This window comes from Puntigrus tetrazona, chromosome 9, assembly GCF_018831695.1.
Source record: "Puntigrus tetrazona isolate hp1 chromosome 9, ASM1883169v1, whole genome shotgun sequence".
NCBI lineage: Eukaryota > Metazoa > Chordata > Actinopteri > Cypriniformes > Cyprinidae > Puntigrus > Puntigrus tetrazona.
In genome coordinates this window covers 7,997,889-8,011,275 of record NC_056707.1, presented here as the reverse complement: position 1 = coordinate 8,011,275, position 13,387 = coordinate 7,997,889, and the positions used below count along the sequence as shown (strand labels likewise).

At 37.1% G+C, this 13,387-nt stretch overlaps 1 protein-coding gene across 1 annotated transcript in view; it reads right to left on the bottom strand.

Annotated features, from left to right (window-relative positions):
• The window catches only part of raph1a (Ras association (RalGDS/AF-6) and pleckstrin homology domains 1a), a 55,481-nt gene that overhangs the window by 6,612 nt on the left and 35,482 nt on the right, over positions 1–13,387 (bottom strand). The window contains 6 exon segments of the mRNA XM_043248834.1: positions 558–701; positions 837–902; positions 1,527–1,648; positions 4,678–4,837; positions 7,216–7,293; positions 12,008–12,082. Coding sequence (XP_043104769.1) covers positions 558–701; positions 837–902; positions 1,527–1,648; positions 4,678–4,837; positions 7,216–7,293; positions 12,008–12,082 — 645 coding nt within the window.

Sequence of the window (13,387 nt, the reverse complement as noted above, 5' to 3'; positions counted from 1 at the left end):
CTTTTAGAGATTTCGTGAGTGTATTAGATTATGGAGCGTGTTGTTCTGGGAATAGATTCTTAAAGGGTTAATAAAAATTCTGTCATTAATTACTCACCAAAGTCAAAAATATGTTAATTTGCGTTCTGAAGATTTAAGAAAGTCTTACAGGTAATTAATGACAGAATTTTAATTTTGGGGTGAACTAACCCTTATTATTTGAACACTACACACAGACATGTGCTTAGCACTACCCAGTTTTGTTGTAAACTAGTCAACAACCACAGCAGCTAAAAAGTAGGAAAACAGTATGATGCCCCCCTCTTGTTTTGAGCTTAAGAAAGTGTGATTGTACAAATGTGATGCGGTCAGACACCTTTTAAATGATTTTGACACATTTTGAATCCGTTTTTGAACAGAAAATGTCTGAGATTTTCATATCAGATATAAAGAGGGCCAAAGTGCGTGTCAGTCAGCAAGTGTATGTAAGTGTTTGTGTCAGTCATTGAAAAATGAATTCAGCAAACTGATTATGAGATGAAGCATGAGACAACAGAAGATCGAGACTCGTAACTGACCTTGGCTTTACCCTTTGGCACGTAATATATCCCAGAGGCTCGTAACAGAAAGTAGCGCTTCTTCCAAGATTTCTTGCCGTCGTCTTTGAGCCAGAGCACCCCTTCCATCTCAGGCACACTTATAGAGCTTCCACAAAAACACTCCTGCTCAGAAACACACACAAACACCTTTATCAGTCACTCCAGTGAGTACAACATGCCTGACATGACCTAAATAAATCATGCTGGTTTTAAAACCCACGGGGAAGTGTGAGTAAGTAGGTTTACAGTCTGTCTCACCTCCAAAAGAGCCTCTTTATTTCTGTCTGCCATCTCACACGTCTCCTTGCGCCCCAGCAAATAGTTCTGAGAAACCAGATGATTCAGGGAGATATTACATTGATCTATGACTACCACTGATTTAAAAGTTTACAAAACACATCTTTATATATCTAAATGTGCCGTTTTAAAAGACTCAAAAAACACAATGCAAGAAGTGGTTAAACACATGGAATGAATTTTTGTTTTTAGGGTTGCACGTTCTGTCTGGGAGATTTTAAAATGGCCAAAGCAGCAGCCAGAGACATGGCCTGGGAAGTGAACACTCTTCAACCAGCCTCTGCTGAGATCAATTATTCATTATAGTTCAGCATTTACATGACATTGACCTACATCAGTCACAAACACCAATAAAACTACTGATCCGTAGAGTACTGCACAAGCAGAGCATCCATACTGAACAAACTTATAGTACTGTCACTCTGAAACTCAGTCACCTTTCTCCTGCTTATTTATTAGCATTCTTTGGTGACTAACCTGCAAATCAATCATAAACATTTGTGTACACGGTAAGCACGGTAAGGCTAAAGAAGAGTTGTATGTAAAATGCAGTGCAGAAGTCATATGAAACCATTTTTGTGCTGCTTTAACAGACCTGGTCACTACTGATAACATTACTAGTACAACCTGTAGTATTATATGTAGTATTACCTGAGGGTTCTTGAAAAGTGCATATTTCTCAATGCGTTCGATGAACATCAGTCTGTTGGTGCTATCCCTGGTCCAGTTCAACAAGTTCTCAACCAGGTTCTCATGGTCCTCAAAGATTCTCTCTGGAAAAAAAACAGTGTATCCAGTATGAAGCAATTTGCTATTTAAAAAGCAATGAGGAGAACAACTTCGGACACTTTGTCCATTTACATTTGCAGAGCACTTTCGCTTCTTGGTGCATACTGATGTATAAGAAAGTGATAGCCAAAAATAGGTTTAGCATTCCATGTCTAAATCACAAAGTAAACAGGACTACAAGAGATCCGATGGTCTGTAAGGAAAAGTGACATTTGTCCAAATTACTATAAGCCCTGCTGCCACAGTCCTGCTCTCTTTACAGACTATAAAGATTCCTGGGTCTATTACATGGAGGCAAAGTCCCCTGAAGACATTTAGGATGAAAGAAAGTATGCAACCAACTGCACGCACTAAACAAATTTAAAATAGGTCAAACTTTAAAAACCACTGAGGTAAATCAAATTTATACATTAACTACAATTTCTACATGAGGGCTGCAAGCTTCAGAAGTACTATTTAAACAAAGCTCTTAATGTATAATACATTATATTCATTAAGACAATTTATAAACAGTTGTTTTGCCAAGGCAACCAGCAGGCCGTCGGGGATATATGGTGTGAACAGAGTCTAATGTTTGCCTTGTATACTGACAAGTATCCTGTCAGACGCAATATTTATACGTTTGGAAAGCTCTGCCTTAAACAAAAGGGACAGAATATACGAGGCAACCCTTTGTTTAACAAAGATCTTTTTTAAAAAAAAAGGCTAGAATATGACAATAGTGAAATCTCTGATCTGCTGGATGTCCATCCATTAGGTAATTAAAGGAACTTGAGGAATTGACAATCCCTTACACTTTTCTTGATCTGATTCTGCCACACCTTAACAAGAAATCAGTGACCTTTAACCTCAACATCCCTCAAAAACATCGAGCTAATAAACCTGCCAAAAGAGCAAAATCTGAGTATGACTAGATTCTGACAGAAAATGTCGTTTAATGTTTAAGAACACACTTCTTTCTTTTCTCATGAATATACAAGTGTGTAAATCTATTTAAGACAAATCCGTTAACTAGCGCGAAATTCCTCCAGAAGAGACCTCCGCTGCTCTTTTTATTAAAGGGATTGTAGCACAGTCCATCTGGCGGATATTCTATACCTACCACCAGATCTCCTCGTCTCTCCCCTCGCCACTGAAAGAGCAGAAGCCCTGGAGATGTAGGCTATGACCACACGCATGATCGCTCAGGACCTACATACAGAGCAGCCCAGCACATGAGGCCACTGACTCACACGGCAGGACAGCTCCAGCAAAAAATATACCTCAGATAATTCATTTCATTTGACTTTCAAACCATAAAAACAAACCCAAAATGCTTTTAGTAATGCACTTCAAATAGAGTCTATTGGGCTGAAAATGCATAAAAATAGACCATAATACTGTATTAACTCTAATTAACATGCAAACTCCTGTTCAAAAGTTTGGGGTCAGTGTAACTTGGTAAAAATAAATTAATTCTTTTATTCTGGAAAGATGTATTCAATTGTTCAAAATCTACAAATATCTTTTGTAACAATCTCTTTACCATTTCAAATGCTGATCCAAAAAATGTCATGGTTTTCACAGAAATATTAAGCAACACAACATAGATAATAGTAAGATAATAGCAGCAAATCAGCATATTATAAAGATTCTGAAGGATCATGTGACACTGGAGACTGCAGAAATGATGTTAAAATTTTTGTTTTGCCATCACAGGAATGCCTTACATCTCAATGTAAAATAATAAAATATATTCAAGTTACATTTTAAAATGTATTCCTGAAGTCTTTACTATTATGGAATCAGTGGAAGTGGTTATAGTAATATTTACCTCGTCTAGGGCTATCCTCGCTCAGGCTGCACATGATTGTATGGGATAATCCTATTGGGATTTCAGACTTTGCTAATCTATACTCGTTGCTAATCTGCAGTGATCAAATAAATCAAATAGGACTGCTGTTATGGTTTGAAGACCAGGGCAAAATGAAAAAGATGTGCATTATCATCCAGCTGTCGTTGTACTTCATCTGGGGAAAACCTGACCACATGATTTTAATCCTTTTTTCATTTTTCCTTATTGATTCAATCTCTCTTTGGATACGCTAGTCTCTCCTTGGATACTTTAGACTAGTGAGTGAAGAAACAGTCTATTATCATATGCACTCAAGGGCCACCAAACAACATAAAATTTTAGTATAGGGACCAGTTTTCACTATTACTACTACTGTACTACTGTAGTGGCTTATTTAACATGCATATTATTAACACATTGGCTGTTTATTCATACTTATGAAGTGCATATTCTGCATGACTATATTCTAGATCCCTAATCGCACCCAAGAGTTTATTGATGTAAAAGTCATAGAAAATGGTCTGGTAATGGCGGGATTGGACCTTAAAATAAAGCTTAACCGTTTGTGTTAGCAATTAGCACCAAATTAGAGGTTATCATGATATCATCACTGTGCATTTTGCTTTGTGTCTTATACCAAAAACATGGTATTTAACCAAAAACAAATATTGTCAAACATTGCCATTAACCAATTCTATTAGAATCATTTTGAAATATTTATTCTGTGAAAAGGTAATTTTTTTATTCATTACTCCAGTCTTCAGTGTCACATGATCCTTTAGAAATCAATCTAAAATCCTTTAAGAATGGTGTTTTTCCAACATTTGGGAAAGTTGAAAAGAACATTATGTTATAAAGAAACCTTTTGTAACAAATGCCTTTACTTCCACTTTTGATCTATTTGATGCACCCTTGCCGATTTAAAGATTTTCGTTTTTTAAAAATTACTTTTGACCGATAGTGTACGCATAAATACATTTTCTGCTAATAGTTCCCTATAAAACCAATCACAGAGATTTTTGTGACACTATTAGAGCTATTAGTTTGCTGCATGTTGGTAGATTACTGTGGGACCAAATCCAGGTTTACCTAGAAACATCCTGTGGTTTGGTCCATTTTCAATTACAGTGCAGTTCTTGGCCTGAACAAGCTACAATCAGACAGTGTTCTGGCTCTTACCCATCTGGAGTTCAGAGATGATTTCCACCAGAGACCAGTCCAGGCTATAACCGCAGTGAGATTTATCCAGCAGGTTGTCCAGCACTTGACGCACCGTCTGTCTCTCATCCACCATCATAGTCTTCGAGCTTTCATCTGATAGGTGCACTCGGATTACCAACTGAGGGGAGAGACGGGGCATGACAGCAGTTACATATGTTTGTACATCACTAAGTGCTTGCAAAAATTTTTTTCATCAGTGGGTTACATCGGGATGCATCTTTAATGCCATTTTATTGGGGGGTTAGGCCTTCTTAAAGTACTCCAGGAAAAAATCTCAACAGCAACAACATCAACTGCTTACAAAAAAGATTAAATGAAATAGCCCTTCCACATGCATATCCCCATTTTAATAAGAAAAATCTCCCTGCAACATTAAAAAGCTTGTGAAAATATAAACCAGTAGGAATCCCCTCTCTCTCATTGCACACTGACCTACATTTTTCAATACGAATGGTCAAAGGTCAGTGAAAATACCAGAATCTACTCTAATCTACTCCAAGCCACATACTTGATGCCAAAATAGACTTCTTTCTAACAATCGGTTCTTTCTGATGGTTACGCACTGATTCAACAACGACTTTTCATCATTACCAAATACAACCACAGATATATTCAACAGGAATGTAATAATTGATCCAATCATGCTTAGTGAGATCAATATTTCAGAACACAAGGTGATGGCTTCCTCCCTGAACACTGCCATAAACCCAGCAGCTTGTTACTGTTTACAAGCGCTGATTCCAGATTAACTGTGGATTTTAGGAGCACATTTACAGCGATTTGACTTCAAGAGAGATTTCTGAGCAGCATTTAAAGAGACGCAGGCTCAGTTTGTGTACTGTGACAGTGACCTGACCCAGAAAACATTCCATCAGGACTGCTGACCCACACACACATATTCAGAGAACAGACGCCGGGGGAGAGTAAGGGCACGCAGGAGCACGTGCGCACACACACACACACACACACACAAAATACAAACAGCTAATCCCCTCAACGTGTTTAAGTTGTCTTGATCATCTGGTCTTTGGCTGTTTGTATCAACACAGCCCTGTTTCACCTCCTCAGATAACAACACAGAAACCTCAGGAAGTCCTGACACAGAACATCAATCTATAACTGTATGTTTATCTACTACATAAAAACATGTATACTTGCCAACATAGACTGAAACGTGCAATAAATTCCAGAGAATCTAGAGATCAGTATTACTTATACAGACCTACAACAATACTTATTATTTATTCTAGCATCAGATAAATGAAGTGAAAAATTATTATTAATATTAGTTTTCTTTTTTTTTTTTTTACGGAGAGTAAATAAATAGGTCAAAATGGTGAACCATTCTCACAATTAGATATTAGCGAATTTGCTGCGTATTAATTGTTAGTAAGGTAGTTGTTAGGTTTAGGTATTGGGAGTCATGCAGAATAAGGTCATTGATATGTGTTTAAGTTCTAATAAATGGCCAATATGCTGGTAATGTGCATGTCAATAGTGAGAACAGATAAGTGTTACCAATAATTATAAGCCATTGCAAAGTATTCTATAAACACACCTATTACATTGCCTGGGAGAATCACTATTTATCATGAATGAATTATTATTAATAGTCGTATCAGTATTATTATTTTGTTGTTGTTGCTGTGCGTTTCTTTAATTTAAGGTATATCTAGTCTTTGATTTTAGGGTGACCTTTTAACACTCTGTCAAGGGTCTACAGATGAAAAATAATTTTTTTGGCTAATTCCGTCACATTTACTGTCATGTTTATAAACTTAAACATAGTAACCATAAGCCCAATGAAGTTGTGTTTTATCGAGATTTATCGAGAACATCTAAATACTAAATCATCATGCATAACAAATAATGAAATAATATCAGTAAACCACGGCTTTAAAGGGCTTATGGCTTTATTAATAAACAACAATAAAACGAAATACAAATTATAATACAAATAAGTGTTAAAAATATTATTAAACAAATTATCATTGTTTTTATTATGAAAGAACTGCAAGTGTGAAAAAATGTCAGACCTTTTTGGATACTTATTAGTAAACATAAAAAAAATACTATTAATGTTTTACTAACAACAATGACAATACTAATAAATATTCTTCTTCTTATTATTATTATTAAATAACCATTAACTAAAACAGAATGCGTTAATAACAGCAACTGTATTTGGTAAGCTAAATATAGGTCAATCTCTACTACAGGCAAAACAGCTCTTCTAAAGCCAAATTACACCAAACATTCTGTGAAAATGTGCTAGAAAATCATTTCCCAGGTCCCACGAGGGCCTGATTCAGCCATGTAAGTGTGCTGTGATGACCCACTTCTACACCACGCCACACTGCACAAGGTGTCATCTGAAAACTACAGTACAGCACATATGTATACGCTGTAAACATATGAGATCAGGTTTGCGTCACAAGTTCAGTGAAGATATGTTTACATATAAACAAACATAAAAAAAACTGCTGACCATCTCACCTTTTTCACCTGTGCTTCCTTTATCTTCTCCAGAGCTACTCGGATCTTCTCAGCTTTTTGTTTGGCAGCTTGCTCTTCCTAAATATACACATACAAACAAAGTCACCACATGGAAACGCGTTCTGAATTATTGTAACGTCAGTTATTTCTTGGAGTAACCAATTTCTTTTAGTTAAACATCTGGACATTTGATGATCTATAAGACCCAGAGCGCACGACCCTCACATTTACCTGGCTTTTCCAGCAAGATGCCATTGTGAAAAAGGATTATTTTGACCTTGAAGAACAATAAAAGCTTTGGTTCGAGAAAAAAATAAAGAGGAAGGTAACGAGCAGTACTATGACATCTGTCTGTAAACACAATCTCAACGCTCTTCTCCTCGGCCCATTTGATTGTGGTAGCCCCTTTGCAATCCCTAATACAGATTACAGAAAGCTGCTTTTCAATAGTCACATTTAGAATTATAGTTCCAGTCGAATAAGAAAATATCCCATTGTAGCAAGTCTGAAGCTGGTCCTTGTCTATTCGTGGCTGTTCTGGCCATCGCGGAGGTGTGCAGATCCATGCTCAGAGCGGTTTAATGTCCATGTAAATCCGTAACGGTCAGGAAGCTGTGAGATTACTGAAGAATAAATAACTGGAATACCCCTCAACAGCATAAATGATTCCCAGAGAGAAGCTCCTCTGCTCAAGTGTGTAAATGCATCTACTACAAGGTGGAGGATGGGCAGACCGGGCTACACTCTACTACCTCTCCTTTACTGGCTAATCTCTCCCTCTCTCCCTCTCTCTAAAACAAAGAGATGATCCCTCCCCTTTTACTGTCAGAGAGACTTCCATCAAGCCCTCCCCATCCCCGTTTCTGTACGCGTGTTTGTGTGCAATTGCTCTAGTTTGGGTTTGGGATTGTGCTGAATAACAGTGTTACAAATACACCAGAAAATGGCCCAGAAGGGAACCGAAAAAATGACCGTAGCTACAGAATCATCCTAAAATCTGGCCTTCTCATTTGAACTAACAAAATGGCAAATGAGGGAATTACAGCTCAAGCCTCTTAACAGTACACATCCTGCCCTGGCTAATGCCCAGCACATCAGATGTAGTAACAGTGCCAGGCACAGGGAAGAATATTTATATTCAGGGCCATGCATTTGTTCTTGAGTGTATTTATCAGATTTCTATCCCTCCACTAAAAAGACTATTTGACTGAAACTTTAAATGGTAAAAGTAATGCCTACAAGCTAGGTTTAATCACTGACATCATTGCTCTTTTGTTGTAACAGACCTTCAATAGAAAAACAGAAGTCTCTCGGGTTTCACTGAAAATCTGATTTGATGATCAACAAGTTTTATGGGTTTGGAAAAACATTATGTTGAGTAAACCCATCCATTTTTATCCAAACTATTTTATAGTGTCTAATTCAATTATGGTAAGTCAGTTTTCATTTTTGGGAGAACTAACAATATCTAACAAGTATCTGGATGAACATTTACATTTGGCCAAAAAAAAAAAAAAAAAGTGAATAATAACTATTTGAGAAAAAATCAGAGCATGCAAGCAAGGTGTATGGTCCATTCTGACTGAAGTGATGGTTAAAAAACAGGTATGCTCGCAACTCATAGATGGCATGTGGAAATGGGACACGGCTGACACAGAAACACACATATTAAAAAGAGACATGTCTTCATAAGAATAGCCTGATCTGAAGATCAGAATCCAGATACTATTTCAAGGCCTCAATGTCAAAACTAAACGACCCACTGTCTAAACCAAAAAAAAAAAAAAAAAAAAAAAACTGGCACAAAAAAAATTGAGAAACCCAAAATAAGCCGATAAACAGCAGCAGAAACTGCCCAGCAGCTGTTCTCCTGACTCGTAATTCTACATCACAAACCACCTGGCTGCAGAAACTACAATTATCTATATCGCTGAGAAATCAGGGCTTGTACAGTATCCAAGGTTTTGGGGAAATCGGGAGAGGAGAGAGAATCTCTGTGAGCAGGTGTGTGTCCTCGGGGCAGAGAGTATGACGGGAGCTGTAGGTGTCATGACCTCACAGACGTTATGAAAATGATGAATATACACGCTAGAGGTAAACAACACATTTACTCAAGACTGATGCTTGTTTACGGAAGGATGAGTTAAAACTATTCCATTAACTGTTTCAGAACTGATTTATCATTTAATATATCATGGAGGAATGTCATTCCAAAATAAAAATGTAATACAAGTTTCGATAAAAATGCTAGTAAAGTATATTTTAGTTTCTCATAAATACACACATTTAATTATAATACTATAAATTAATAATTAATTTAAGACTATTGGAGAAATATATTTTAGAAGATGTCCTTATCAGTACCATCTTTTATGATTTAAGTTTAACAAAATTTAATACAATATAAGTTTGAAAATGTCATACTTTTTCATTTAATTGTAGTTTACATGCATTTAAGTGTCTGAAACATTACATTCGGTTCACACCCAAGTACAAACTTTTAAAGTATAATAAATCTGCAATAAGTACTTTTAAAAAAAAAAAGTATGCTGAAGTGTAGCACAAGGGCAGTGATGAGCAGACAGTGCCAGAATAAGGAATGAAAATCTAGGTGATGAAACCTCCCGAGTGTAAAGCGGATTACTGGCACGTTCACTCAACTCCTCCAACCAATCAGATCACCTCAACCCACTCCAAGCCATGCTAATGCTGCCACAACGCAGGTGAATCGCACTTTAGATGTGCCCGAAGCAAAACAGCAAAGAACAACATAAGTGACAAAGCAACTTAAAAGTCGGCACGTCCGTAAAGAGATTTTCCATTGCATTCGGAGTTACTAAAACTAGACTGCTATAAATCCGTGACCTCCAGTGAATGCTTTAAACAACCCACATTCACAAGAAAATAGAACTATCCTTATTTAGCATTTTTGTAAGTTTCTAATACTTCAGAAAACAAGCACTTAAAAAAAAAGTGCTTAAAATTAACTGTCCATGAAACATAAGCAAATCATATGAAAATGAACGAAACTGCTTATATTTCCAAATTTGACCAAATCCGGTTAAAAGTAAATGAGTTATAAGTTGCTTTAAGACCGTGTCAGATATTAATTCTGGTCTCGGCTGTAGACAGGGCACTGTCAATCTATAGGCCACAGCACAATATAACAAGATGAGCTGATCTGTGCTAAGAAAGATTAAGACTAATCCTAAACAGTTTAATGGAGGTTTGATTTTGAAACTGTTTTTGTTCTGCAGGCAAGTCCTTATAAAAAAATAAAAAAAAAAAAGAGAAAACAAACACTGGTTGAATGTGGCATACGATTGTCTGAGAGGAAGCAAAACACTTTTGTGTAGGACTGCAACCTGCTGCTTCTGGTGAAACCCGATCGCTTCCTAGAACCCATCTGTTGGGCTGATCATAATGTCACTCTGTACCTTGCGGGTCCGCCTGCCACCTGTCCACAGCTAACCGATCTGGGGCTGTAACTCTCTAATGAACAGGTACATACAAACCCGCAGGGAGCGCGGAGTCATCACTTACAGGCATTATCACAGATGTTGTGTTACATAAGCAGTGACAAAACTAACTTAGTTTCCTTCCGTAATAACAAGCGGTGAAACTCATCTAATAGCAATTACAAACGTCTATTTTTCCACTTTGTGTTCTATAATGACAAGTTTGATTCTGTCAAACTCAAATGTCCAAATGTTTAACCTTTGAATGGAATGAGCTCCCCGAAATCCTTTACATATCTTCATACATATTTAATGATTTGATTTGGACATGCAGTCCTGAAGAGCTGCCAAAACCAAACTCGAAATGCAATTCAAACATGCATGAACATGCTCTCCAGACACATCTTAATTAAGTCAACAGTCACAGTGCAAAACGATTAGTTTTTAAGAGGACGTCTCAGATGCTACGGAGCCCCTGAGGGGACATGGTGATGAAAACAATATGAGATGAGAAGAAACAATTATTGCAATGCCTCTGCATTCCTCTAAGAATATTTGATAACACTTTATTTTACGGTTACACCTATTAGTTGATCATTAGCATGCATATATTAAAATATTAGTCATTTATTAATGCTAATTAAGCACATATTAATGCCTTATTCTACATCCCTAATCCTACACAATACCTAAACTTCACAACGATAGTTCATAGTTAACAGCTAATAAGTGTTACCTACTCTAAAGTGTTACCAAATATTTTTATTCATTTTTGGTGTGTCTACTCACACCAAGAACATGCAGAATGCATCTCCAATGAACCCTTTTTACACCAAATCTGAGCTCTCTTTTGAAGGTTCGTGATCATTTTATCAATTGTGTTGGTTACCTGTCAGACTTGGTGTAAACAGGACCTGAAATGTAGTGAAACATTAACCGCATCAACAAAAACTGGGAGTTTGAGTTAATGGAGGGCTGTACATTCCTGTTTTGTTATGGAACAACACAAATGTTGTAGGTGACGTGAAGTATCCATGCACAGCGCCCGGAGACAACCACGCGATCCGATACTTCTGATGTCCTTTAATACACTGAATTGACTGGCTACAGACGGGGAATCAGCATGACGCGGGAAGTGGGGAGATGGTTAGGTTCGGTATGAATTAAGTATATAAGAAACAAGGTTCGAGGAATAACACAAAGCTTTATTTCATTAGAAGGACTTCTTTATGTCTTATCAAGAAAAACAGATGAAAACGAATCATGCCGGCATGCACAGAAGGGTTAGGAAGCCACTAGGAGAAACACATCCAGAGGTGGAAAGAGAGCGTCACCTTGGTCAGCAAGTGAGAGGGCTTTCCTGCAATGCTTTTCAGAATGAGAGAAGTCTCCCTGTCCAGATACGAGTGCTTTGTGCAGAGAGAGGAGAGACAAGAGTCATTAGTGCTTTGATTAATAAACATTAATGATTTTTCATAGTGTGAAAGCACAGGGGAAAATTGTGAGCAATAATCACTGTCCTAAAAAATGTCCTAATTCAATTTCTCATTTCACATGCCTAAAATATTTTTCACATAGCACTTTTAAAGACCTTAAAGGGTTACTCTACCCCAAAATAAATATATTGTCATTAACCATCACACTGTCATTACAAACCCTCGTCTTCTGAACAACTTAAAATACTTTGGATACTCTTCCTAAATGATGCTACGGTGATGAACTTGTTGAATAAAGTCGTTATTTTTGCTTTCTTTCTATACAAAAAGTATTCTTGTAGCTTGAACCACTGATGGCAGATGTACTATTCTGACGATGTCTTTCATACTTTTTCTGGCCCTTGATGTTGTTATTTACTTGCAGTAAATGGGACAGCCACATGCCTCCTAGTTTTCAACCAAAATATCTCAAATTGTGTCCCGAGGACAAACAAAGCTTTTAAAGGTTTGAAATGGCATGGGGGTAAGTGATTAATGACAACATTTTCATTTTGGGGTGGAGTAACTCCAAGATGATTCCAAGGATAATCAGTAATGATCATGTTTTGTTTTTAAATGCTGTCGTTTAATTAGAGGGGAGAAATGAACAAACAAAAAGGTGTTTATCTTTCATCAATCATCTGTACGTGAATCATGTTAGTCAGTAAAGATCCACGGGATAGGATAGATTAGTGCAATCCCTCCACAATGTAAGACTACACATCTGAATAATTGAAGAAGGCATGCAGACGGCTTTAAATAGCAGTGGTCTGTTCTTAAATCATTTCATTTGTTACCACAAACTTATTCTGTTCGCAGGCTGGTTTACATTACCCAACACGGTTAACGTATTAATATAACAAAAGCCAACAAGTTGGTGTTTGGCGGCAATGTGAAAAAGAAATGCCAGATGCCACATTTACATTTGTTTAACTGTACCCACAATGGGTTGAAAGTTTAACCATGAAATATTTGGGTTAGATAGCCTACAACTTAATACAACAACTAAACATAATCCAAACTATAGCAAAATCACCCGTCTGTGTAATTAAGTCTGAAGTGAGGGTAAAAGCGGCTTTTATTTGGCCTTTCAGTCAGGGACAGAAGCAATGCTCAGTTTAATGCTTAATCTGCTCTGCTAGAGGCCTGACGAACTGACTGGGTTCTGTTCCAAAACCAAGGGAGCTATCTATGTGGGCAGCATTTTAAGCGCTTTAGACATATAGGTTGTTTCAGCAG